Consider the following 27,478-nt stretch of genomic DNA (forward strand, 5'->3'; position numbering starts at 1 on the left):
ACCTTTTAAAGTTTATTGTTGTGCTGTTTAATGAATGAGATCCAGTTACACTGAATCACTCAATTAAAAAAAAAACTGACACACATTTCAGGACCTCTCTGAAGAGGTGTTGCAATATTTTGACCCAGCCGACTTATGTAACTATTAGAGGCCCGATGCATGGAATTCATGCAAGGGGCTCAGCTCTCGCAGCCGCGGCAGCTTGCCTTGGCCTTCACAGCTCGCTTTGTCCAGAAGGTCATCAGGAAGGATGTCTGGAAGGTCATTTGGCTGTCCAGTCTGATTAGCATATTATGCTTTTATTATTATAGACTAAAGGCCCGGTGCATGAAATTTGTGCATGGGGGGGGGTCCCTCAGCCCGAACTTCACCCTCTCCCAATCCAGAACCCCTGGGCGGGGTGTCCGACTGGGCAGTCAGACATCCCTCTGGCAATCTGGGACCGCTGGCTCCTAACCACTCGCCTGCCTGCCTGCCTCATTGCCCCTAACCACTCACCTGCCTGCCTCATCACCCCTAACTGCTCGCCTGCCTGCCTGATCGCCCCTAACTGCCCCTTCCCCTACCACCACAGCTTCGTCTGGAAGGATGTCCAGAATGATGTCCAGAAGGTTGTTTGGCTGTCCGATCTAATTAGCAAATTACACTTTTATTACTATAGATGAGGATACAAATCGCAAGGGATTGTGTTTGTTTTTCAACTGTTTTGAGTACAGTCAGAAACATTTCTGAACAGGGACACCCAAAATGATGCCAAGAGGTAGAAGAAAGCAAAATTTTCAGGCTATTGGTGGACATTTTAATAAGTTCATCCTGTTTTAAGAGGTCAAGTCACCTGTGTCCAGTGATGGATGTAAAGGATCCATGATACACTGATTAGTCTTCTTGATTGCCTCAGTGAAGAATAAAAGGGCTTTATCGGTAAGAATAAATGACTGATGGAGGTCTATTTTTATAACTAATGGTGTACTTTTTAATTTGTTGATTAAGTATCCAAAACAACTCAGAATCCCCATGAACTCTTCACCCAACATTTGATATTCATTTTTTCTGTAGTAATTTTATCATGAGTAATAACAATATTTATAGCTTTGCCTTATAGTTGTCAACAAATTTGAGGGGACACCTTATCTCGGTTTCTACTCTTTCTTAGTGTGTTAGTTTAAATAATGATAACTAGTCTAATATAGAAAAACTATAAAAAAATCTCAGAAGTTTAATATAATAGGAGTTTATTTTTGGGTCACATGAAATGAAGTCCATTGGTGGCAGGGATTATTGGTGGGGTGCTCTGTTACATGTAGTCATGTAGGGACCCAGGAATATAGGGAATCTGTCACAGTCAATAAATGGCTTCCAAATTCACCCTAGGTGTTGAAATCTAGGCTGGAAATCAGAGAAATGGGTGAGTTTTTTAGGGAGAAGAATAGAATTAATAGGTCAGGCCTGGAAGTTTCATTTACCAATTCTGCCTACCTTTCATTGGCCATAACTCAGTCATATGGCTGCATTTAACTGCAAGGAAGGCTGATAATGTTACTTGGCTGTCTGCCTAGAAGGAAAGGAACACAGATTTAGTGAATGGCTAACCAGTCTGCCATAGTCATGTTTTATTTGTCTGCGTGTCTGCATGAAGACAATTAACAATTCTGCATAGAGTTTGAAAAACTCTTTCCTGCACCATATATCATACATGTGTACAATAAACAGGTTTTTAAGGTCACTTCCCATTTTGATACCAATATGTCTAAAGAATGATAATTTCAGCCCCTGTTGTTTACAAAATTTATGACTTGTACCACTGTGCTGAGCTCCTGGAAAAAAATCAAAAGATGAACTCTTTGAGATGGTGTCATTTGAGCGTTGCAGCAGCTGAGGAATTTGGGGTGAAAAGTAGCCCCAATGAAGGCTACCTACCATACTTCAGCTCTGTCTTTTGTGATGTGACCCTTTTCATGTACATATCCATCTGGTTACCTTTCCATTAACTTTATGCACACTTAAAAAATCTATACTTTGTTGAAATATTTCAGCAACTGTTTTTCATCAAAAATTCTTCACAGGTCTTCAGAAAAATTATCATTCTGAATAGTGAGCATCAAAGACTGATAGAACACCAAATCATCTAGAGGTTTAGTACTGCTCTTCTCATAAGCTTTGGTAAAACTATAAGGTACATAACAGATGTAACCTCAACCTAGAAACCAGTTGCGCTACAATGTTTCTGAGCACTTTAAGAGACGTACACCAAAAGGTTACAGGTCCGATTCCCATGCAGGGCACAAGTTGCTGGTCAATCCCTTGTTGGTGGGTGTACTGGAGACAACTAATCAATGTTTTTTCTCTCACATCAAAGTTTCTCTCACATAAATGTTTCTCTCTCTCTCGCTCTCCCTTCCTCTCTCTCTAAAATCAATAAACATATCCTCTGGTGAGAAAAAAAAGAGAGATGACCCTTGTCAGTCTCTGTAAATAAAACAGCTTGGCTCCCTCTTTTTGGCTTAAAATAGATTCTAGCATCTTTGCAATCCAAGTTTTCAACCAATTTTTCTCTTATAAGAAATTCACCCTCCAAAATTATATTTCTGAGATGAACTTTTGTGTTTTTTTCTTAACTAGCCAAAATGTTCTTTTTAAATTGTAAAAAAAAAACTCATTATTTTTCTAAATGCATATGACTGATTTTAAAATGTCAACAAAGAGTGATGGTTTCCTGAAGAATAGCTTCATGCTTTTTTATGTGCTAGATGCTAACATGTAGGCTCATTTACATCACCAAATTAAAAATCATATTTGAAATAAGAAACTAAGTGCAGCCTATACAATGTTCATTACTGATTGGACTGGTTTGGGTATTTGGTTTCATGAATCTCACAATTTTTCATTTCATATTGTTCTTTCTCATTTATCTTGCATATTTTCACCAGCTTCAAATTTGCACTCTGAGCTTTCTATTTTTACCCATGACCCATTTCAACATATATTACACCTTACTATAAAGATAGCTATTCAAAAGGTTTAGTACAACCCTTTTTTGTAATAGTAAGTACAAAAAGATATTTTAAAATGTTCCTGAGCATTGGTACTTGAAAAGGATATATGTGTATGTGTGCATATATTACATGTATTATACCACATATGTAAATGCATATATATTTACATGCACATATGCATGTGTTTGTATTTGCATAATGTTAGCAGAGAAACATACAGAAGAAACTGTTTCTATGGTTACCTCTGGACCCACCCGGCAACCATTGCCTCCTCTCCTGACTCTGCCAGGGCCTTTGAGCCCCAGGCTGGGATGGGGAGCTGGGGGAGGGTGGTGGGGGACGCAGACTCTTTCCCAGGGGGGCCAAGAGCTGGCCGACCTCCCGCGCCCTGTCCCTCCTCCAGGCCAGCAGGCCCCATTTGGCTGTTTGCCTTGTGGTGGCACAGCAGTGAGGGAAGGAAGAGGGGGCAGGCGGGGAACCGCGTCTGGCATCTGTTCCTTCTGTGCCTAGCCCGGTGTCCATCAGCCAAGCCTAGGGACTCCACCCATGCACAAATTTATGCACCAGGCCTCTAGTTAATAAATAATAATACAAGAATAACCTGTTTTGCATACTCACAGATCTAAATCTATTTTTGCTTCACCCTCTATATATATACATATATGTAAATGTATATATGGACCCTGTATATACTAGTATATTTATATATCATATTACACAATCTTGTAGTACCTGTAATTAAAGAAGTTTTAACATAACTAAGGAATAAGAATGTTAAAGATGGAGGAAAACTTCAAGATCCAAATAACTTTGAAGTGTTTAAATTTTGCTTTTCATTTCTACTCTGCCACTGTCTATTCCACTTATCAGCTAAATTCCTTCCCACCTGAGGGTTAAGGGCAGCAAATTCTAGAATCACAGCTAGGAAACTCGTAACTGGGAAAGATGCCCTAGCTTTAAACTAGCCAGCCTCCATGGAAACTACATACTAGAAATTAGCAATGGTTGCAAATTGTAGTTCCGACCCACCCCACCCCCCTTCCTTTCTAATTACTCACTCAGTGTTTCTTAAGCGCTTGAAGCCATACTGCAGTGACTGGGGTATGGAAAGTGAAGAACTTTTTGAAAAAGGCAATGCTTACTCTGGAATAAGGCAATGCTCACCAAAAACCCAATTGTAACTAAAATGAGGTAAGAGTTCCTACTACTTGCATCAAATTCATTCTGCCCCAGGAAAAAAGATGATGATTTGATCTTAATTATGCTAACAGCACTTTAATAGCCTCCAGAGTAAATGCCTCTTTTCCAAAATGCAGATCATTAAATTATACTGTCCTATTTAGCACCGAGAATTCAAGGCTTATCCCAATTTTATTTGGTTTTAGCCACCCTAGGATTCCAGTCCATAGTTCCCTCATAAATTCTGCACACTCTTTAGTGCCTAAGACACAATCTCTAGAAATAAGGATCTTTAAGCCGCAGTGATTCCTTTGATCAGCTCAAGGTTCTGGCTGGCCTCAGGCATTGCACCCACTCTGAATGCCCCACTCTCTGCCTCTGGTGTCCCAGATTTGTCTCTTTCTGTCCCAGCAGAAAACAAAACAGAGGTTCCCAAACCTGCTATGTGCCTAAGTTATCAGGAAAACTCAGTAAATAAATAGATTCTTGGTTTGTGTGCTATACACAGCCAGGTTTAAAATCCCTTCCCTTACCTCTGAGTCCTGCCTACAGAAGTACCTCCAGAGCTGTCTCATTGCCAGCCTTTTCCCTGACAAAGGGGTCCCTACACCCCACTGTGTGTAACTGCCCTTGCTATACATAAGCTGCCTTCTATTCCTTTAACTCCAGCTTCCTTTTTATGAACTATTTAAACCAACTCATTAAGAACAGTATAAACGATGCGAGGACCAAACAGAAGAGCAGCGAGACCTTTGCTTTAGGCCAGATTCCCCTCTGTTCTTCTCCCCGAAGAGAGCCTATGCTTCCAGACTCTTTCTTGATTCACGATGAGTGTCCTGCTTTCCAAAATGGCCATGCTCAGGGACTGAGGGATACTCACCTTTCATATCCACTGAGAGGCTTTTTAGTCCTAAATGGGAAACATGGCTTTTAAGTCCAGAATCCTCCTCACAGACTCTGAGGCTCAAGACTATGAACCCACATTAATAGGCCTCATTCAGAGGATGTGTTGGTGATGTCATTGTTACATTGTTACATTCTGTAAGTTTTAGGAAGGGGATTTCTGTTCACTAAGAACTACCTAAAATATTATTTTGCACACTCTTAGGAATGAATAAGAGGTCCAGAGTTAAATCATCTTCCCTTAAAAATTTTGAGTTTGATGGTTTGATTCATAGTTTTCTAAGTCTTTATTGTTGAAAGTATTACATATGTCCCCCTTTTCCCCCATTGACTCTCCCAGCCTGCCCCCACCCCCCAGGCCTTCACCCCCCATATCATCTGTGCCCATGTGTTATGTATATATGCATACAAGTTCATTGGTTGATCTCTTCCCACCGGCATACCCTCCCCTGCCTTCCCTCTGAGGTTTGACAGTCTGTTTGAAGCTTCTATGTTTCTGGGTCTATTTTTGTTCATCAGTTTATTGTTCATTACTAGTATATTCTACATATGAGTGAGATCATGTGATACTTATCTTTCTCTGACTTACTTTGCTTAGCATAATGCTCTCCACGTCCATCCATGCTGTTGCAAATGGTAAGAGTTCTTTCTTTTTTTTTTACAGCTGCATAGAATTCCATTGTATAGATGCACCACAGATTTTAATCCACTCATTTGCTGATGGTCACTTAGGCTGTTTCCAAATGTTAGCTATTGTAAATTGCACTGCTATGAGCATTTATTTATAGATTATTTGCATCACCTGTGAACCTCTTCCTTGATTACAAGTTTACATAGGAGGATATGATCATTTTAAAGTAGAAAGCAGATGAGTACAATACCAATGTAATTTATTTTAAAAGGAGTTTAGCTGATAGTCAAGAAAGATTTGAGAAGTTTTTCATTAATTGCAGGCGACTATTAATCCCAGTTCAAAGAGTTTGATAACTACAGAAAGCCTTTTAAAATAATTTTACACATAATACCATACTCTTAACCCATTTGAAACATAATGTTGGGAGATGGTCCATTAGACAAAGTTATGAATTTATTACTTATCTAGGCATAGTTGTTCATAGGTTCCAAAAGTTTTAAATATAATATTTTGGCATTGATTATATATTGCATTTTTTCTCACTTAAATGTGGTTTAATATAATTGCCTAGGCTCAGGTTCTAATTTACCTGCCTTGGATTCTTAAGTATACAATGCTTTTTCAATATTGAGAATAATATGTTACTATAATTAGTTCCTGAATATAGGACACTATTTTATAGTTTGCTGGCATTGAAGTTTTTTGTTATTTGTTTAACTTGTTTGCTTATTTGTTTATGAATAAGCATAAAGTGAATTCTCACAGGGCAAGGAAAAATAAATTGTGCTTCCTTATGGATTAATCTCTGAAATTTTTACACTATCACTAATGACACTCCAGGAGTCCTTGGAGCTAAAATAAGAGGGTGTATAGTTCATGAATTTTTATTTAGAAGCAACTCTTGCTCATAATTAAGTTTATAATCTGGTAAAGAGGAAAAAGATAAAATTTGGTCATAAAGAACTTGAAATGGGCTAAATTTCGATGGTATCTGGAGGATATAGCAAGAGCTTATATGGCCACTTGGGAAAATGATGGGGAAAATGATGGAAATACATGAGAAAGGCTTTCTGGATGGGATGGATCAAGTCTAAGTTCTAAAAGACAGCCATGGAATGGCAGGTATGATAGCAACTTGAAGTGAGATTGGAGATGGGAAAACATCTTGAGCACAAAGGATGGCAAGAGAGGGTGTGACTCAGATGAAATTTGTCAGAACAAGGTAAAGCAGTGAAGAATGTTCACTTCAGTGGACAGCATTTGTTCTGTCATTCTTTGGATAGGTTCACCTTGAGTTCAGCAGTGCTTTTGGAGACTAATGCAGAATGAAGGGAAACAAGATGCAATCTCTTAAGTCAAAAAGCCTGGCCCTGGCCTGTGTGGCTCAGTTGGTTGGAGCATTGTCCCATACACTGAAAGGTTTTGGGTTCAATTCCAGTCAGGGCACATATCTAGGTTGCTGGTTTAATCTCTAGTTGGGCAGTTGGGTAAGGGAGTTACTAATCAATGTTTCTCACATCAATGTCTCTCTCTCTCTCTCTCTCTCTCTCTCTCTCTCTCTCTCTCTTTCTCCCCCTTCCTCTCTCTAAAATCAATAGAAAACATATACTAAGTGAAGATATTTTTTAAAAGCCTGGAAACTTTGAGTGTGTTAAAAGTTAACGTGATGGGTGAAAATTAAGTATGATGACTTTTGTTTGCAGAAGGCTAGTTCTGTATTATCAAGAGATACTTTTTAGCTTGGTACCTAGTAGGCACTTTATTTGTTAAGACTATGTATTACTTTTACTAGTACTAATGCCCACTATTTCTTAAGCCATCACTCCCTCTTCTAATGTGCAATATGCGCAGTCTTTTCGATACCTTGTTCATACATTTAATCCTCATAATAAACCTAGGAGTTAAGTATTTTGATATTCAGTCTTGCAAATGAGAAAATGAAAATATTAAAGAAGTTAAATGACATAAATTGCTTAAGGTCAAAGAGATAATAAATGATAAAGTCCTATTTGGACGTAGATCTAGTTGACTCAGGGATCTGGGTTTCAACCACATTTATGCTTTAGGATAGGAATTGCAAATTTGTAACTGGAGCACTGAAATCAGCCTGGAGGCCTGCTTTGTTCAGCCTACATGGCATGTTTTTAGAGAATCTGAATGTGCATTTTTATAGAGGTGACTGTTAACTGGAGACACCATGCCTCATTGCCTTAAACCACCTTGACATTTAAGATCGGCTTAAGGTTTCAGGTTGAATATTCCCCCTATATTATAGATAGATATCTAATTAGATACATACATACATATAGAGGATATAGATATAGATGATATAAATATAGTTATATAGATATAGATACTTTTAATACATATAATACAATATATTTATATAAGCAAAATACATATTTAAAGAAAGTTCCATGGTGTATGCTGAAAAATGCAAAGTGAAAACATTTGGGGAAAATATTACCACATTCGTAAAGTACCCAGGTATACTGATTTTGTAATCTCGAAGGGACAAATTTCCAAAGATTCCTTGTATCTCTTCTGATTTCACATATTGCTTTCCATTAATAGACAAAGCCAGAGGGATTCCCCTCTGTAATCCACATCCACATGCTTCTGCCAACCAATTAATTGCTGATTAATGCATCAACCTGGGTTTAATTAGTTGGCAGACATTACATTTAAAAAAGAGGTTGTGACTCTGTTGTATGCTCTTGCCTCCTTTGTCAAATATTAATTGAGCGCAATGGCTTGGATTGATTTCTGGGGTCTATGTTCTGTTCTATTGATCTATATGCCTGGTCTTGTGCCAGTACCAGGCAGTTTTGATTACGGTGGCTTTGTAGTATAACTTGAAGTCTGGTATTGTGATTCCTCCAACTTTGTTCTTCCTTCTCAAAATTGCTGCAGCTATTCGGGGTCTTTTTTAATTCTATATAAATTTTTGGAGTATTTGTTCTAGCTCTGTGAAATATGCCATTGGAATTTTAATAGGTATTGCATTGAATCTGTAGATTGCCTTGGGTAGTATGGACATTTTAATGTTGTTGATTCTACCAATCAATGAGCACAGTATATTCTTCCACTTGTTTATATCTTCCTCTATCTCTTCAATAAATGGTGTTGGGAAAATTGGGCAGATACATGCAAAAAATGAAACTAGACCACCAACTTACACCATACACAATAATAAACTCAAACTGGATAAAAGATTGAAATGTAAGTATGAAACCATAAAAATCCTAGAAGAAACCATAGGCAGCAAAATCTCAGACATCACTCTTAGCAATATGTTTACAGATACATCTCCTAAGGCAAAGGAAACTAAGGAGAAAATAAACAAATGGGACTACATCAAAATAAAAAGCTTCTGCACAGCAAAAGAAACCATTAACAAAATGAAAAAAGAGTCCATTGTATGGGAGAACATATTTGGCAATGATATATCTGATAACGGGTTAATATCCAAAATATATAAGGAACTCATACAACTTAACAAAAGGAAGACAATCCAATTTTAAAATGGGCAAAGGACCTAAATAGACACTTCTCCAAAGAAGACATACAGATGCCAAGAGACATATGAAAAAATGCTCAGTCATTGATCATCAGAGAGATGCAAATTAAGATGACAATGAGGTGCCACCTCACACCTGTCAGAATGGCTACCATCAACAAATCAACAAATGACAAGTGCTGGTGAGGATGTGGAGAAAAAGGCAACCTAGTGCACTCCTGGTGGGAATGCAGACTGGTGTAAGCACTGTGGAAAACAGTATGGAGTTTCCTCAAAAAATTAAATATGGAAAACTGTCATTTGACCCATTGAGCCCACTTCTTGGAATATATCCTAAGAAAACTGAAGCACCAATCAGAAAGAATGTATGCACCCCTATGTTCATAGCAGCACAACTACGATAGCTAAGATCTGGAAGCAGCCCAAGTGCCCATCAGTAGTTGAGTGGATAAAAAAGCTGTGGTATATTTATGCCATAGAATACTATGCAGCAGTAAAAAAGAAGAATCTCTTACCCTTTGAGACAGCATGGAGGGACCTGGAGAGTATCATGCTAAGTGAAATAAGCTAGTCTGAGAAAAACAAGTATCACATGATTGCACTCATATGTGGAATCTAAGTAACAAAATAAACTGATGAACAGAGTGGATCCAGAGACATGAAAGCATGGAACATAGTGCAGAATCTCAGAGGAAAGGCGGGGGAGGGTGAATGGGTGGGAGGTAATCAACCAAACACCTTGTATGCATATATGCATAACCCATGGACACAGACAATAGGGTGCTGAAGGCCTGGGGTGGGGGTTGGAGGTGTGCTGGAGAGAGTCAATGGGGGCAGAGGACATATATAATACTTTCAACAATAAATAATTATTAAAAAATAAAAATAAATATTAGAAAACTCAAAAAAAAGAAGTTAGGGATATTGCCCCAATGGCCCTGTGTACTCTGGAACATAGGGGAAACCATAATCACAATGAATTCAGTGTCAAATTTCTTGTCTCAGGTATGTATTTCTAGCTACTGTGATAATTTTTCATCAATATTCTATTGTGACTATATCTTGCTTTTATTTTACATTATTCTCCATTATGGAATTGCATTTTGTTTTCAGAATAGGCACATTTTGAGGGAAGTGGCTATTTTTTCATTCTTTTTTATCTTTCCCACAACTTGGTAGACCATTTATTATTCAGAGATTTGTAAATTTATTTAATTTTCCTAAAAATCTATAATAAATCTATTAACTGGTGACAGAATGGTTGAAATTTCAGATGACATGACCAGTAATTTTAACACAGAAGTGGTTTTCACATTTTTAACACATTAAAACAATTTTTAAAATGATTTATTAAATTAAATTTAAACATTATGCTAAAACCTCACAAGTATCTTAATATCTGAAAATTAATAGCTTATTTTATTTAAACTTTTTGCTATTTTATGGTAGTCAGATAAATCATCAATGTTTCCATTCTTTGTTTTTGTTTGTTTTTTTGTTGTTTGTTTGTGTGGTTTTTTTGTGTGTGTGTGTGTTTTTTTCTTCAGAAGTCCCAGTAAAATAGTTATGTTTGTTTTGAAAAGTTACTCTAGTTTTTTTTAAATTTATTTCTGTTAACCCAAGTAGACAATATATGTATAGATATATCTATACCTGAAAGAATCATGAATCTTCCAATACCTTCCTGTGAAATTGTAACTCACATGCAAGTTCACGGGCAGGCAGTCTGGAATGGAAGATAATGAGCAGGATAGAACCCTACGAACATGAGCTGGGCTTGCAATCCACAAAGCAGACAGGTGGGAAGGTCATGAACAGGCTTGAACTCAACTAGGATACTAAAATGCATGTCAGTTCTTATTCCCTCTGATCTTAGCATCAAGAATTAGCAGGGCCTCTCATCACAGAGCTAAACACACATATCTCTGGCCAAGGAGCCAGAGACACTGATGGAAGATCCAGGCGAAAAGAGCAATTTCAGTTCCCACTGCTACTTCATGTCAACAAAGTGAGGGAGCATATCATATCAGCAATAATGTGCGTACACATGTGTGCACGCATATACACACATAAATACCTGCTGCCTCCCTTCCATTCTCCTAATAGTGTGAAAGAATCTCTTGTAGTCTTCTCTAACTGGATTCATGAGAAAATGGAATTCTGGGAGATTTAGTTCAGCCTAGCCAAATCAGTGCATTACAAAGCTATCACAATATGCATTCTCAAAGATGGCAAGCTTTGGTGGGTGCTAGAGTAAGGGGTCTGGGTAATCATGGTGCTTCATGAATGTACTAGCACTTGGAAGATAAATGAAGGAAATGATGTAGAAATTGGAGGATGGGACCATAAATCAGTTTGTTTAGTCTCACATTTCCAAAAACATTGTTCACATGCATGCATTCAAATCAGGTAAACAAGGGGACTAGGAAATAATGAATTTATTCAATTTACCTCTCTACTATCTTGCATTCTAAACAGTGATTCCTAATATTGAAAGGAAATGTACATTTTCCACCTTTTTTGGGGGGGGCAATATTTTTCTAAGATGAATTGTCTTGGTTATTACAATGAAAAGAGAAGACTCTCTGAAAAATTTTAAGAGAGTGGTGGAACAAATGGAAGTGACAGTGTTGGCTTAAATAAATACATTTCATACCTCTTCTTAGGATCTCCAAAAAGAGAAAGTATTGCTACAGGTTTAACCTTATGTATTGTTATGAAAAAGTGAAAGGGTTAGCCTGGCCAGCTTGGCTCAGTGGTTGAGTGTTGACCTATGAACCAGGAGGTCAAGGTTTGATTTCTTGTCAGGGTACATGCCCAGGTTGCAGGCTCCATCCCCAGTGCAAGAGGCAGCTGATCAATGGTTCTCTCTCATCATTGATGTTTCTATCTCTCTCTTCCTCTCCCTTCCTCTCTGAAATAAATAAAAACTTTTTTTTAAAAAAAAGTGGAAGGGTTTCATTCATACTGTACCAAACCCCTGGTTTTGGAGTAAGATGTGGATAGAAAGAGGGAAGTAGTCTAAAAATAAACACAAATTCAACAAAGCAGATTTAAAATTTTCATTTGTGTTGGGGAAATCCACAGTCCCTAACTATGGATGAGAAAGATATCTCTTCTAATATTTATGTTGTTAATTTTCTGCTTCCAAGAAGTATCATTAATTTATAGTCTATATAACTGCACTTTTCTCAGCATTTTTAATGGAGTCACATAATTGATCTTGACTGAGGGAGAGTTGTTTCTCCAAGGGCCTTCATTGACTATAGACTGTTGGAGATAAGAGATAGTAGAGGAAGATGGTGTATTATCTGCTGTGCTACCTTGAAGTGGAATATATTGTGACATTTTAATGCTATAATTAAAGTTTTTTTTATAAATAATAAAAGCAATATTTTTACATTGCATCAATTTCTGAAAATAAACACAAAAATAAAGATAAGCAAGGAGTAATCAAGATTGTAGAGCCCTGACTAGTTTGGCTCAGTGGATAGAGCATCGGCTTGGGGACTGAAGGGTCCCAGGTTCGATTCCAGTCAAGGGCATGTACCTTGGTTGTGGGCACATCCCCAGAAGGGGGTGTGCAGGAGGCAGCTGATCGATGTTTCTAACTCTCTATCCCTCTCCCTTCCTCTCTGTAAAAAAATCAATAAAATATATTTTTTTAAAAGATTGTAGAAAATACTTTAAAGCTTCATCCATGAAATCTTAGGGTTTTCTCTCCTATTTCAAAGCATACCTTTTGAATAAATAATGGTAGAAAAAGTACTAATTAAGAAATGTTGCAGAATTATGATTTTTCTGCTCACAAGAATCTGGTTAGGTTTAATAGCTTTATTAATTTTCTCTTAATTTTTGCTATAACTATTTTTATTATATGGAAGGCCTGGTTATGGAAATGAAAGTATCACATTTGATCAAGTTAATCAGATCAATGAGTATTTTTATTAATCCCAAATGGTCTTTGATTCAAGACTCACAGCCTATCAGCAAAACTTGCCATTAATTTTCAATACAAGGTATTTCAAAAGCTAGCTCCAAGAAGTTAATGTGTTCTAAAACATTGTCCAAATATGAACAAATGGTTTTATTATTTCTTCTATCTTGGGCTGTGTCAAAGTTTCCAGGCTTTCCTAGAAAAGATTTAAAACTAATTGCTACATTTTACCTAAATCATTTAAATATACTAAAGGACTTTCCCCAGGAGATTCAAATGTTGGAGGGAAAAGCAAGTTTGCTCATATAATAACTAGAGATAGAACACCAATAATGTGAACGAGTCACAAATATGTTGGAGAAAGTTTTTATTTCTGTGAAATTATACAAGTGGTCATTTTCCTGAAGACAGAAAGACTCGGTTATTTTTTTAATATTTTTTTATTGATTTCCGAGAGGAATGGAGATGGAGATAGAGACAGAAACATCAATGATGAGAGAGAATCATTGATTGGCTGCCTCCTGCACACACCCCACTAGGGATCAAGCCAGCAACCTGGGCATGTGCCCTGACCTGGAATCGAACCATGACCCCCTGGTTCATAGGTTGATGCTCAACCACTGAGCCACGAAAGTCGGGCAAACACTGAGTTATTTTAATTTACTTCTACAACTTTTCACTCAGTTGCTAATATTAGAACACCAGAGGCTCCACGCATGAAATTCATGCAAGAGTAGGCCTTCATAGCCACAGTGGCCTCGATCCCTCCCTCACAGCCGAGGCGGCTGCCTCGATCCCGTGGTTGCAGTGTGAGCTTCGTCCCAGAAGGACGTCCGGAAGGACGTCTGGTCTAATTAGCATATTACGCTTTTATTATTATAGATAAGTTTGTTTTTAATCACAGAATGATAGTGACAGGCACACAAATAGACTTCAGAAAATCATACACAGTCTTTAGGTAAGAAAGCTGTAATGCTATTCTCAAGCAATAACTTTTATTGGACGCCGACAAGTCTCAGATGCTAGTTTACAATCTCTTTTATTGAAGACATGTTGAGAGTTATAAACCTTCCAGATAGGTGTCTCATAAGCCCAGCATAAGACAGTTGTGATTTAAAACCCTGTGAAAATCTCCCAATAACTCACAGAAGAATAACCAGTGTGGGTAGTACTGGGGTGTGTGTGTGTGTGTGTGTGTGTGTGTGTGTGTGTGTTTTAATAAGGTCCTGCTTTAGTGTAAAGGCAGGGAGTAAAGCTAACACCATGAGGGAGAATAAAGTTATAGAAAGTGAGATAGGAACCCCCAAAAGAAGGAAACATTAAGAAGAATGTCATAGCTTCTCAAGAAATTTCAGGTGTAGAAATAATAAAATACTTTTAAGCATGGGGATAAATGTCTCTTGAACCTGAGGTTCTATGATCAGGAAAAAGGGATGAAAGTTAGAAGAGCAGGGTTACTTTCAAGTGATTTTTAAGGACACCAATAGTGGAATAGACTGAGAAGGAGGCTGGATACAGGTTCCAAAGAGAAATACTGTGTCTTTTACAAGAATGAAAAGAACTGAGAGAAGTAACTCTGGTCATACACAGGAAAGGAAAATAGCAGTAAAATTTTTAAATACTATAAATATTTATGAATGTTATCAACTTCTGAAAATTTTTGTGATTAACTCAGCACAGAAAATCCCCTTTCATTTTGAACTTCAATTTTTCAAACTGCTTCCATGGCAGTTCAAACCGAACAAGCTCCATAGTGTATTTTAGGCTCAGAAGCTGTCAGAAGTATTTTACTAAACCTCTATGGAGAGAAGACAAGCAGAGTAAACCAACGTATGAAACACCAGCAGTTATACTGAGTATTTTTAATATAATGCTGACCAAGGAAAGCCCTTCTAGACAGGAATGAATAAAACACAAAACAATGAGTTCACTGATTGTTCATGGACATTTTGAATAATCGTGCATGAGTTATCATTCTGTGCTCCACCCTCCATGTTTTATAAGCTTATGAAACTCCTAAAGAAAATTTTATTAACCTTAAAAGCCACATAAACCTAAGGATTATGGGTTCCATATCTTAAAACATAAGAAAAGCAGGCTTGCCCTAACCGGTTTGGCTCAGTAGATAGAGCGTCAGCCTGAGGACTCAAGAGTCCCAGGTTCGATTCCGGTCAAGGGCATGTACCTTGGTTGCGGGCACATCCCCAGTAGGGAGTGTGCAGGAGGCAGCTGATCGATGTTTCTAACTCTCTATTCCTCTCCCTTCTTCTCTGTAAAAAATCAATAAAATATATATTTTTTAAAAGCAGGCTTTGTACATTTCTAAGTTATCTTTTAAGACCTTGAGTGTTAGGAAACTTAAGGGGAGGTCTCTTATTCATTTGCACAGATATAGCAAAAGGTAACTTGAACTTGACCTTTCATTTTAGCACGACCAGCCCATGTAAGAAAGAACGAAAAACATATTATTGCCCTGGCTGGTTTGGCTCATTGGATAGAGCGTCGGCCTGTGGACTGAAGGGTCCCGGGTTTGATTCCAGTGAAGGACACATGCCCGGGTTGCGGGCTCTATCCCCAGTAGGGAGCATGCAGGAGGCAGCCGATCAAGGATTCTCTCTCATCATTGGTGTTTCTATCTCTCTCTCTCTTTCTCCTTTCCTCACATATATATATATTAAAAATATATATTCTTTTTTAAGCCACAGGTATCTATGTTTTTAGAACAGATGTTATTGACTGTATTACCCTTAAATAAACCGAGACCTAAGTAAATGCCTTATAGTTTTCTTCAAATTAAAGTTTTTCTTAAAAGGAAACTCATTCCTAATTTCATACTTTCCTTCTCAAGGATCAGATTTTTATTTTCCAGCTTCTGCATTTTGTACATAGGTACTGTGGGAAATGATTAGAGTATTAGCAAGAGATAAATGCGGTTCTTGTCTACATTACTAATTTTATACTGCCACATTGCAACCTGGGAGACAAGATGGAAAATTACATTATAGCCCAGCTGGCATGGTTCAGTGGTTGAGCATCGATCTATGAACCAGGAGGTCACAGTTTGATTCCCAGTCAGGGCACATGCCTGGGGTGTGGGCTCGATCCCCAGTAGGAGGCTTGCAGGAGGCAACCAATCAATGATTCTCCCTCATCATTGATGTTTCCATCTCTCTATCCCTTTCCCTTCCTCTCTGAAATGAATAAAATATATATATATATATTTTTAAATATATTTTATTGATTTTTTACAAAGAGGAAGGGAGAGAGATAGAGAGTTAGAAACATCGATGAGAGAGAAACATCGATCAGCTGCCTCCTGCACATCTCCCACTGGGGATGTGCCCGCAACCCAGGTACATGACCTTGACCAGAATCAAACCTGGGACCTTTCAGTCCGCAGGCCGACGCTCTATCCACTGAGCCAAACCGGTTTCAGCAAAATATATATATTTTAAGAACATTCTAGAGGTACTAGTTGGGTACAGCCTAAGCTGGGTAACAGAATTACCCCAAAATACAATGTCTTCAATAAATTAGAAGTATATTTCTCCTCATTTAATAGACTAGTAGAGGGAAGCCTAGACTGATGGGGTGATTATGTGGAGAAAAAGGAACCCTAGTACTCTGCTGGTGGGAATGCAAGCTGTTACAGCCACTATGGAAAACAGTGTGGAGTTCCCTCAAAAATTTAAAAATGGAACTGCCATTTGATCCAGTGATCCCACTTCCAGGAATATCGCCCAAGAAGCCTGATATACCAATCAGAAAGAATATATGCACCCCTATGTTCATAACTGTGTTATTTACAATAGCTAAGATCTGGAAACACCCAAGTGCCCAACAGTAGATGAATGGATAAAAAAAACTGTGATACATTTACACAATGGGATACTATGCAGCTATAAAAAAGAAGACTATCTTACCCTTTGAGACAGCATGGAGGGACCTGGAGAGTATTACACTAAATGAAATAAGTAAGTCAGAGAAAGACAAACATCACATGATCTCATATATGTGGAATCTAATGAGCAAAATAAACAGACAAACAAAATAGATACAGAATCACGGAAGCATGCAACAGACTGAGGATCATCAGAGAGAAGGAGGGGAGGGAAGGGGTCAGTCAAAGAACTTATATGCCTGTCTACATAACCCATGGACACAGACAATAGTGGAATGAAGGCTTGGGGAGGGGAAGGACTGAGGAAGAGAGGGGTCAATGGGGGGGAAAAGGGACATCTGTAATACTTTAAACAATAATGATAAATTATAAAGAAACTAAAGAAATGTGTTGTAAGATAGTCTGAAATACATTTTCATAAAGAAATCTGACACTAAGCTGAAGTGTGGTGAGCAGATTTAAAAGTGCATGTCTTGTTTTTATGTGATTTTGTTCCCTTGAAATTTCAGCAGAGGTTGTTACATCCTGCAGGGGTAACATCCTTAACTATGAGCTTAATATAACCTATCCCTTCCATTTCTTTCCTTTCTTTTGAAATCCTTAGATAAACCTCTGATTTCCAAAGAACTCTCTGTGGTTAGATGCTAGCAAATATTATGTGTCATTGGTCCTGATATGTATTTGAGCTAAAGATCTTGAGGAAGTTACAAGGGAGCTTTATTTGTGTGTAGGAGAGGGGAGGTGAAGGGGGAGAATAAGAGAGATTTTTCATTTCTGAATAAAGCTTTCTGGAAGAGAAGCCATTCCGTGTAACTGATGACAAAAGATAAATATGTTTTGTAAACCACTTTGCTTTTATCTTAAGTGGAGAGCCTTTTGCAAAACATTTATCTTTACCATGACCAGAGAGTAATTTTAATATGCATGATTAATGGTGCAAATGAAATTAAAATCCCCCTCCTATTCAACATCTTCTTTAAGAACAAAATGCTCACTATATTCTAATTTGAATGAGTAAGATTTCTGAATAATAATGCTTTTTAATTAGGGAAGAAATGTTCTTTTAATTAAGAAAGAGGGTTTTGGAGGTTTTGTTTTGTTTAATTTCTCAGTAAGTTAGAGAGTGTCCTCTAGTGGAGAGAATCTCTGCTCTCAGCAGTTTTAGAAATGGCCAAATGATCCCTAATTAGAAGGCTGCACTAAATCACAAGTGAACCTACTAACTGCCCATTGGAATACAATGGTTGAAGGGAAACTGTATTATATTTTCTCTCAGCATCCCCTCCCCTCCTTCACATTGTAGCTTTCTTGAAATCCTGCTGTATGACAAGCATTGTTCTCATTTTAGATAGCAAATGTTTTGGGGTTTTTTTATGATCAATTTTAGAGTGCTTCCTTCGGAACCTGGTAAGATTGAGCTGATGGTGCACCTTTCTGGCAAAAAGGCAGCAGAAGCATTTAGTGCAATTTACTGTAGCTTTTACAGATATCAGCTTGAGACAGCAAGAATGCTATTATCTTCAAGACTCCAGGCCTGGCTAACTGATATATTTGATGTGGGTAGCTGCCCAGGTCATAGCTTAAATTATTCTGTTATTGTTTGAAGGAAAGCAAAATTGAGAGGAAAATGAAATTAATGTGTCTTTCTCAGCTATGTAACCTATGGAGTACTCATGCTCATTTCCCGTATTTCTGGTCAAGTGTAGTAAATAGTATTAGCACTATCATTTGGGTGTCAGAGGTGAAACTGGAGGTGTTTTTTCAATATCTAAATGGAAGAGGATAAGGAAGAGCTATGGTGCTTGACTCTCTGAATCACATGTTAGGATTGCCTTCTCAGAAATTGCATGTTACAACAAATTAGGGCCAAAGGTAGAAATGATGGATAGGTTTTTTTTTTATAACAAGTAAAATCATTTGGACTTAAACAGAATAAGGATAAAATGTTATTTCTGTTCTTATATCTGAAAAAAGGAAAGAGGAATAAAGTGTTCATAAAATCCTTCCATAATCCAACAAATGTCAGAGATATAGCACAGATGTATAAATATTGTGTGTTGCTTATTTTAAAAGTAATGATAAGCAATGAGGCAAGCGTTGTATTCCTGTTAACAGGTAATTTTCAGAACAATGTACAATCATTGCTTTCATACAGATATAAGAATGGACACATGTTAAAGAAATTTTGGCCCTGTCTGGTTTTGCTCAGTGGATAGAGCGTCGGCTTGCAGACCGAAGGGTCCCATGTTCGATTTCAGTCAAGGGCACATACCTCGGTTGCAGGCTCCTCTCGGGGTCCAGCTCATGCAGGAGGCAACCAATCAATGTGTTTCTCTCACATCGATATTTCTCTCTGTTTTTCCCTCTCTTTTCAATTCTCTCTAAAAAGCAATGAAAAAATATCCTTGGGTGAGGATTAAAAAAAATTTTGCTCATATGATATGAAGGGAGCAGGCAGATTATGACAGAATCAAAGGTAAATTCAAAACAGCATGTTTATACAGAGTAAAGAAATGTCAAGATGAATTCCAAGTAGAGGGAAAAAAAGGCTTTTTCCCTGCGTTGGTGGGGAGCTAAGAGAGCAGAGGGGGAATGAAGTTAATTCAATCACTACAAGACATGAGAGAATTTACATGTCAGTTACTTACAATTTATAGAGTCAAAAATAGCTCTTAAACCAGTGATGGCGAACCTATGACACGCGTGTCAGAGGTGACACGCGAACTCATTTTTTTGGTTCATTTTTCTTTGTTAAATGGCATTTAAATATATAAAATAAATATCAAAAATATAAGTCTTTGTTTTACTATGGTTTCAAATATCAAAAAATTTCTATATGTGACATGGCACCAGAGTTAAGTTAGGGTTTTTCAAAATGCTGACACTGCCCTGACTGGTTTGGCTCAGTGGATAGGGCATCGGCCTGCGGACTGAAAGGTTCCAGGTTTGATTCCGGTCAAGGGCATGTACCTTGGTTGTGGGCACATCCCCTACTGGCAGCTGATCAATGTTTCTCTCTCATCGATGTTTCTAACTCTCTATCCCTCTCCCTTCCTCTCTGTAAAAAATCAATAAAATATATTTTTAAAAAATGCTGACACGCCGAGCTAAAAAGGTTCGCCATCACTGTCTTAAACAGTGAAAGGACTAAAATTGGATAACTCAAAAAGGTGTGCAATAGATAAATGAGAGGTTTTCCACTGAAATACAAAATTTTTCCTACATTTTTTTTGAAAGAGAATATGTTACTGGAACTTAGATGGGCTCATCAGTAACTCAGTTGTACTTCCTGTGTCTCATCTACACCAGCTACCTCTCTACCCACCACTGTCATTGTTATGAACACTTTCCTCTTTCCAAGCCTCCCTGTCCTTGCTCAGAGCGTAATGGCCAAGCCTGGATGTTTTTCCATCATGTTGCTTTTCTGAGCCCCAATTCCACTTTAAACAGAGTCTGAGGTAAAAAGAAATTGTTCTAGACAGTTAACTGTAACCACTTGCATGAAAATCTCCTGGAAGTGCATCTTAAGAATGGAATTCCTTGGAACCTTCCACACTTGTTGAGTCAAAATCTGGTGGGGGCAGGGGCAAGTTTTTGGACAATAAGTTTGAGACTCATTGGCTTAAGTACAACCAAAAATAATATGTTTAACCCTATTCATCTAAACTAAATGAGACTGTGGAATCTCAGAGGGAAGATGGGGGTGGGTGGGTGATAAGAGATCAACCAAAAAACTTATATGCATATATGAATAACCCATGTATAGAGACAATAGGGTGGTGAAGGCCTGGGGTGGGGGTGGGGGTGCTAGAAGGGGTCAATAGGGGGAAAAGAGGGACATCTGTAATACTTTCAACAATTAAGATTTAAAAGAAAACAAAATCTGGTATGAAAGTTGCTGGAAATTTGCAAAAAGCAGGTTAATGGTGGAATTAGGAGATGCAATACTAATGACCTTCCCTGTAACTTCTATCAAAATCTGGCTATGATTATTTTCAAATTGAGTATCTGGGACATTAATCCATTAATGACCTTTCTAGGCACTTGGTTAAGTTTTATTTTATCGTATTTCTTTTTTAACTGAAAATATACTCAGACACACATTAGATAACAAACACAATAAAGAAAAATTCATAGTCATTCTGTTGTTCATTCTCTTCATTTTATTTTCCATTCTACTGCAGTTTAACTAATTATTTATTCAAATATGTTGATCTTGAATTTTCTTATTATGTCAATGCTCGAATTCTAAGAAATTATTTTTACTTTTCTAGATAGCATATCTGTTTTATAATAACATTTAACTCTAATAAATTCCAATTTTGTTGTATCATATAAAATTAACTTTTGTTTCCAGATCATAATTCAAATTCTGATAACTCATTGCCTAGACTTAATCTGCTCCTATTTTTATTCATTACAATTGGTTCCAAAGAGCTATATCTCTGCCTGCAGGATGAACACCATGTTATTATTATCATTGCTTTTCAATACATTTTGCAATGAACATGTGAACACAGATATCTCTTCAAAGTAGTGATTTTATTCCCTGTGAGTCAACACCAAAAGAGGGATTACTTGATCATATGGTAGCTCTGTTTTTGTTTCTTTGAGGAAATGTCATATTGTTTTTCATAATGTCTACCTATACCAATGTACATTACCACCAACAGTGTAAAAGGGTTCCCTTTTCTCCACATCCTTTCCAACATTTGTTATGTGTTTTTTTATTATAGCCATCCTAATAGGTATAAGGTGAGATCTCATTATGTATTTGGTTTGTATTTCCCAGATGATTGGTGATGTTAAGCATTTTTTCATATACCTATTAGCCATTCATGATAGCCAAGATATGGAAACACCTAAATGTTCATTGACAGATGAATGGACAAAGACATTTTGGTATATATAATGTGATATTATTCAGCCTTCAAATTATTCACTATTTGCAACAACATGGATGAATCTGGGAAATATTATGCTAAGTAAAATAAGCCAGATACAGAAAGAAAAAAACTGCATGATCTCACATATGGAATCTAAAAATAGTTCATATACATAGAAGGACAGAGTAGAACAGTGGTTAGGAGACTGGGGAAATAGGAAGATGTTGATCAAAGGGTACAAATTTGCAATTATATGTGATAAACAAGTCTAGAGATCTAATGTACAATATGATGATTATAATTAATAACACTGTATTGAATGCTGGAAATTTGCTAAGAGTAGATCCCAGGTGCTCTCATCACACACCAAAAAATTAAAAAGTAACCATGTGAAGAGATGATATATTAATTAGCTTGACTGTAGCATTATATGTATAAAATGATAATGCTTTACACCTTAAATATATGCAATTTTTATTAAAAAAACAAAACATAAAAAATCAATACATTATACTTTTTGGACCATCCACATACTTATACTTCTTTAGGAAAGTTATTGACAATATCTATCTACTTAAATTTCTAAGTGAATATAGATTTATTTTCTTGAATTCTTTGACTTATTGGATTTTTATTAGCAGCAACATTAAATCTAAACTATAACTTGCGAATGGGCCACAAAATATTTAGTTTTTTATCCAAGACTTTGAAACATTCTGTGTGTGTGTGTGTGTGTGTGTGTGTGTGTATATATATATATATATATATATATATATATATTGCATAAAACTTTGATCTGACTCAATATGATTTTGTGGTTCATTTATTCACAACCATTTCTGATCATACTTTGTTTTTATTGCTAGTATAAATAATATCTCTACTATATTATATTCAGCTGCTATGCAAATCATGTATGATATAGATTTTTAGATAACATAGACCATTGCTAGCCACAAGGTTTTATTCTTGAGGCTGGCAAAACCATAATAAAAATCATTGTCTCCTAAAGAGTATGATTTTAAAAAATAATTTAAAGCCAAATTCACTATAGCTAAAATATAAGAACATTCATTTTCTACAAATTATCGACTTAAAAAAACCTCAAATTTATCAGGCTTCAATTGTCTATTGCCATAGGTCCCCAATATGCTGAGATAGAACCTCCTACAATTTCATATTGGGCATACTGCATCTCATTTTAAAATTTCATAAGCCAAATTTTAATGATTTTAAAATTAATGACCTTTAGATTTACATTCTCTGTTGTTTTTTGTTTTGCATATTCTGTCTCTATTGAGTTTGTTAGGGGCATTTTTTAAAAATATTGTTTTATTGATTTTTTAATTTTTTAGAGAGAGAGGAAGTGAGAGACATTTTCTCTACAGGCAATCATCAAAAACAATAAATCATATCTTGATTTGCAGCATTTGGCAATTCATGGGTCAATATTCCCACCGTGGTTGATTGCAAGCTACCAACATAATTTCACTAAATGTGCAGCTGGGGAGAGATGTGCAGTAGTACACTATTATACAGTATTTCAGCCATATGGATACTATAGATGAATAATGTAGCAAAATAATTAGGGAGTTTTGAGTATCTATTAGCCTTTGTTTTTAATATGGTATTTTAATTGTAAGCTTCTATAATTTAATTTCAAATAATTACTGTGTTTAACAACCTGCTTACCGAATTTTCTGAAAATGTAATAATGGACTCTCACAAGCTGGTATGAACTGGCTCCAGCCCGCAAGTGAAATAAAATCTGAATGAGGAGGTCTGCATATGCAATATTGAAGGCTAGTTTATAAGATGGACTTGGCCTATGAGATAAGTTGCAGACATGTTACCTTTAATTAATGTAGCTTTTATAAAAGTAAGCAGTGGAAAATGCAAGTTTGAAAGATATTAGGCATGTTATTAAGTGACTTGAAATTATTTAATGAGTTACTACTCTATTTAAGATAGGGTAATGTGCCCTGGTAATATATAAAGGTAAATACAGATATAATTTCTCCCTTTGGGGAATGAACACTCTAGTTGCTGGATTAGACCTGCAAACAGCCCAAATGTTGTAAGGAATGTATTATGATAAATATAGGTATGTTCTGAGAGCTATGGGAGCAGATGACAGAGTGACTGACTGACATCACATCTGTGGTACTTTCCCAATAATTTATAGCCTCAATCTAATCATAAGGAAATATCAAGCAAACCTATATGGAAGAACCTTCTATAAAATAACTGACCAGTCTTATTTACAAGTTCTTGAGTCACTATCATTTCATTAAAAAGCTGTTAAGCCCAGTCGCTGTGGTTCAGGGGTTGAGCATCAATCTATGAACCAGGAGGTCATGGTTCAATTCCTGGACAGGGCACATTGCCCAGGTTGCAGGCTCATTCCACGTGGGGGGCATGCAGGAGGCAGCAGATCAATGATTCTCTCTCATCATTGATGTTTTTGTCTCTCTTTCCCTCTTCCTTCCTCTCTAAAATGATATTTTTAAAAATAAATAATAAAAAGCTGTTACAAGCACACATTGCATAAATTTGACAAAGGTTGAAAATACCTGAAAATATACTATTTAAAAAATATTTTCATTAAATCAATAAAGTGTTTAAAATGTTACCTTCTAGCTTGTCCAAAATAAGAGTGTACAGATAGTTTTATAACATGTCTATCACTTCTCTTGACAGGAGACTCAGCTAATCTAACCTGCAGAGCTTTCTTTGGGTACAGTGGAGATGTCAGTCCTTTAATTTATTGGATGAAAGGAGAAAAGTTTATTGAAGATCTGGATGAAAATCGAGTTTGGGAAAGTGACATTAGGTAAAATAATTTTTTTCTTTTACCTTACAGTCAAGATTAACATTTACTCTGTTAGTGTTGAGAAAGTAAGCTAAAAAGGAAAGAAGTTTTGTTTTGTTTTGTTTTGTTTTGTTTTGTTTTACTATTATAATGACAACATTATAACATATACTGGCAAAGAGGCAAAACACTGTTAAGAGACTATGGAATTGTAAAACATGAATGCCATTTGTAAAGAATTTAAGAGAAATAAAAAGGAGTTTTTCATTGAGGAGTGAACTGAATGTGAAACAGACCAAAATACAGTTGAATATAGAAAATGTGATATTGTGCCTTTTGTTTGTAAGAGCTCTTTTTTTAATTGTTAAAAGGAAATACTAACAAGATAAAAGGACTCAACCAAACACAATTTCTGTCATTTCCTTTTATATGTTTTCATATTTGAGGCATCAAGTAGACTATAAAGCACTTGGTAGGAATGATAAAGGATACATAAAATGTTTTAATTACCTTTTTAGTCTTACTTTAAGGTCTAAATATGAATATAGTGGGAATGATAGAGAAGAGAATAAACACTCAAAATACCATCTATTTGAGAACATAATTCTTAAGCCTCTTTAAAAAAACAATTTATTTGTTCATTTACCTTTAAGTATTGAGGTATTCAGTTATGACTAAAATTATGCTTGGGCATAGATACTCATTTTTTATTGATCTTAGAGAAAGGAGGAGGAGAGAGAGGGAGAGAAACATCAATGTGAGAGAGAAACCTCAGTTGCCTCTGGCACACGCCTCGACCCAGGATCAAACTTGCAACCTGGGTATGTGACCAGACCTGGAATCAAACCTGACACCTCTTGGTGTATGGGACAAAGCTCCAACCAACTGAGCCATACAGGTCAGGACCATAGATACTGATTTTTAATCATAATGAACAGAAGCAAGGATAGTAATAATAATTAAGTTATGACTAAATCCAAATGCTGATCATTTGTAAACACTCTCCCATCTAAAGGTCACAACTTCTGGGAGTACATGAGCATTTTATCAAAGATTCCTCTTCTTGGAAGAGGACACTTTTAATAACAAGGACTTTTAAACTTGATCAAAGGTTTTTCAATAAAATATAAAAACACATAAAACCATCATATAAGGTTATTTCTACTAGGATTTTTTTCCTGGCAACAACTACACAAGAATCTTATACTCCAACTGCGTTCTGAAATGCCCAGATGGGCAATCCTCCAATATGTACTAAAGTGTTCCTCTGCCATTTATCATTTACTCATACACTTTGAAATGCTAACGTTAAAGAACAACAAATCTCCTAATGTTCCCCCTTTCCCTTTTTGTGGGTGGCCAGGGAATGTTCTAGAAAGGTATTATTCTTAAATTCTGCATTAGAAAGTGTTGTGCAGAGATGAGTTACCAGACAGATGGGAAGGTAGAGGAGGTTGAAACTTTCTGAGCAGGGAAAGGGAGCTTCAACTCTGAAATTTTCCATTTGCTCAGAAAGATTGCTAAAATCTTTGACAGTGAGATTAGTGAACATTTACCATTAATTTTAAATGTCACAATTAAGCACTTCATCAGAATACTTTGTCTACATGTTTATAATTTCATATTTCTTTAAAAACAGACAATTGATTTGTATCATTTTAAAAAAGGCCAGGTTGGAAGTTTTAACTGAAATGTCAAAATAACTCAAACTTTTTCTATTCTTCCTTTTTTTGATTAACCTGTATACAATTAGTCCTCTAGCCTAAGACATTAGAATATCTATCTCACCTTTACATCGGATTTCTTCTTAAAGGGAAAGCAATTCCTAAACTTTTCTTCAAGGTCTCTCTCACCTCTTTATTATGACAGTGCAATTGTCCTGTTAAGAGAGATAATGAACTGCAACTTCATTAACATCTACAAAGACAAACATACTCATTAGAAATGAGAAGGGCACGATATAATTTTATTAAGATAGCATAAATCCATAGCCAAATTTGAAGTAAAGATGCTGTAGGTATTTTCACATCAGATTTAGATTCATCTATATTTTTTTTGTCGTGTATGTGTATGTTTGTGTGGGGTTTTTTGTTTCGTTTTGCTTTATATTTTAGAATTCTCAAGGAGCATCTTGGGGAACAGGAAGTTTCCATCTCATTAATTGTGGATTCTGTACAAGAAGGTGACTTGGGAAATTACTCTTGTTATGTTGAAAATGGAAATGGACGTCGGCATGCCAGCATTCTCCTTCACAAACGGGGTGAGTATCACCTTCTAAGCTTGAGTGGTCAACTGAACCTATAATGAGAGGGAAATAAGTGGGAACCAGAAAAAAATTGTTTTTCTACATAAATTTATTCTAAATAAAATAATCACATTAGCATTCGGTCTATCAAGGCAGATAACACAGTAGATGGGTGACTAGCTCAGACTCTAGAGTCAAATTTGGATTTATTGCTTTGCTTTACTACCAACTGTATAACCTTGGGCATGGTATCTAACTTCCCTGTGCTTCAGTTTGCTGATATGTATCAACTCTTCAGTGTGTTTTAAGGATGAAAGAAGACAAGAATTAAAGAGTTAGGCATAAAGCATATACAGAGGAAGTATTTAGTTAAATATAACTTATTAGTGTTAGAAAGAAGCAAATCAATGAAAAATAACTGAAGTAGTTTTAAATCCGAGATTGTGTTCCCTAATAGAGGATTATTCC

The 27,478-nt window shown here is 36.5% G+C and overlaps 1 protein-coding gene across 1 annotated transcript in view; it reads left to right on the forward strand.

The window, feature by feature from the left end:
• IL1RAPL1 (interleukin 1 receptor accessory protein like 1) overlaps positions 1–27,478 on the forward strand; it is a 1,338,708-nt gene that overhangs the window by 1,270,818 nt on the left and 40,412 nt on the right. Inside the window, exons 7-8 of the mRNA XM_006085649.3 lie at positions 24,654–24,786; positions 26,880–27,025. Of these exons, the coding sequence (XP_006085711.1) occupies positions 24,654–24,786; positions 26,880–27,025 (279 nt within the window). The remainder of the gene's footprint in view (positions 1–24,653; positions 24,787–26,879; positions 27,026–27,478) is intronic.

Source organism: Myotis lucifugus, unplaced genomic scaffold (genome assembly GCF_000147115.1).
Source record: "Myotis lucifugus unplaced genomic scaffold, Myoluc2.0 scaffold_20, whole genome shotgun sequence".
Classification (NCBI taxonomy): Eukaryota; Metazoa; Chordata; class Mammalia; order Chiroptera; family Vespertilionidae; genus Myotis; species Myotis lucifugus.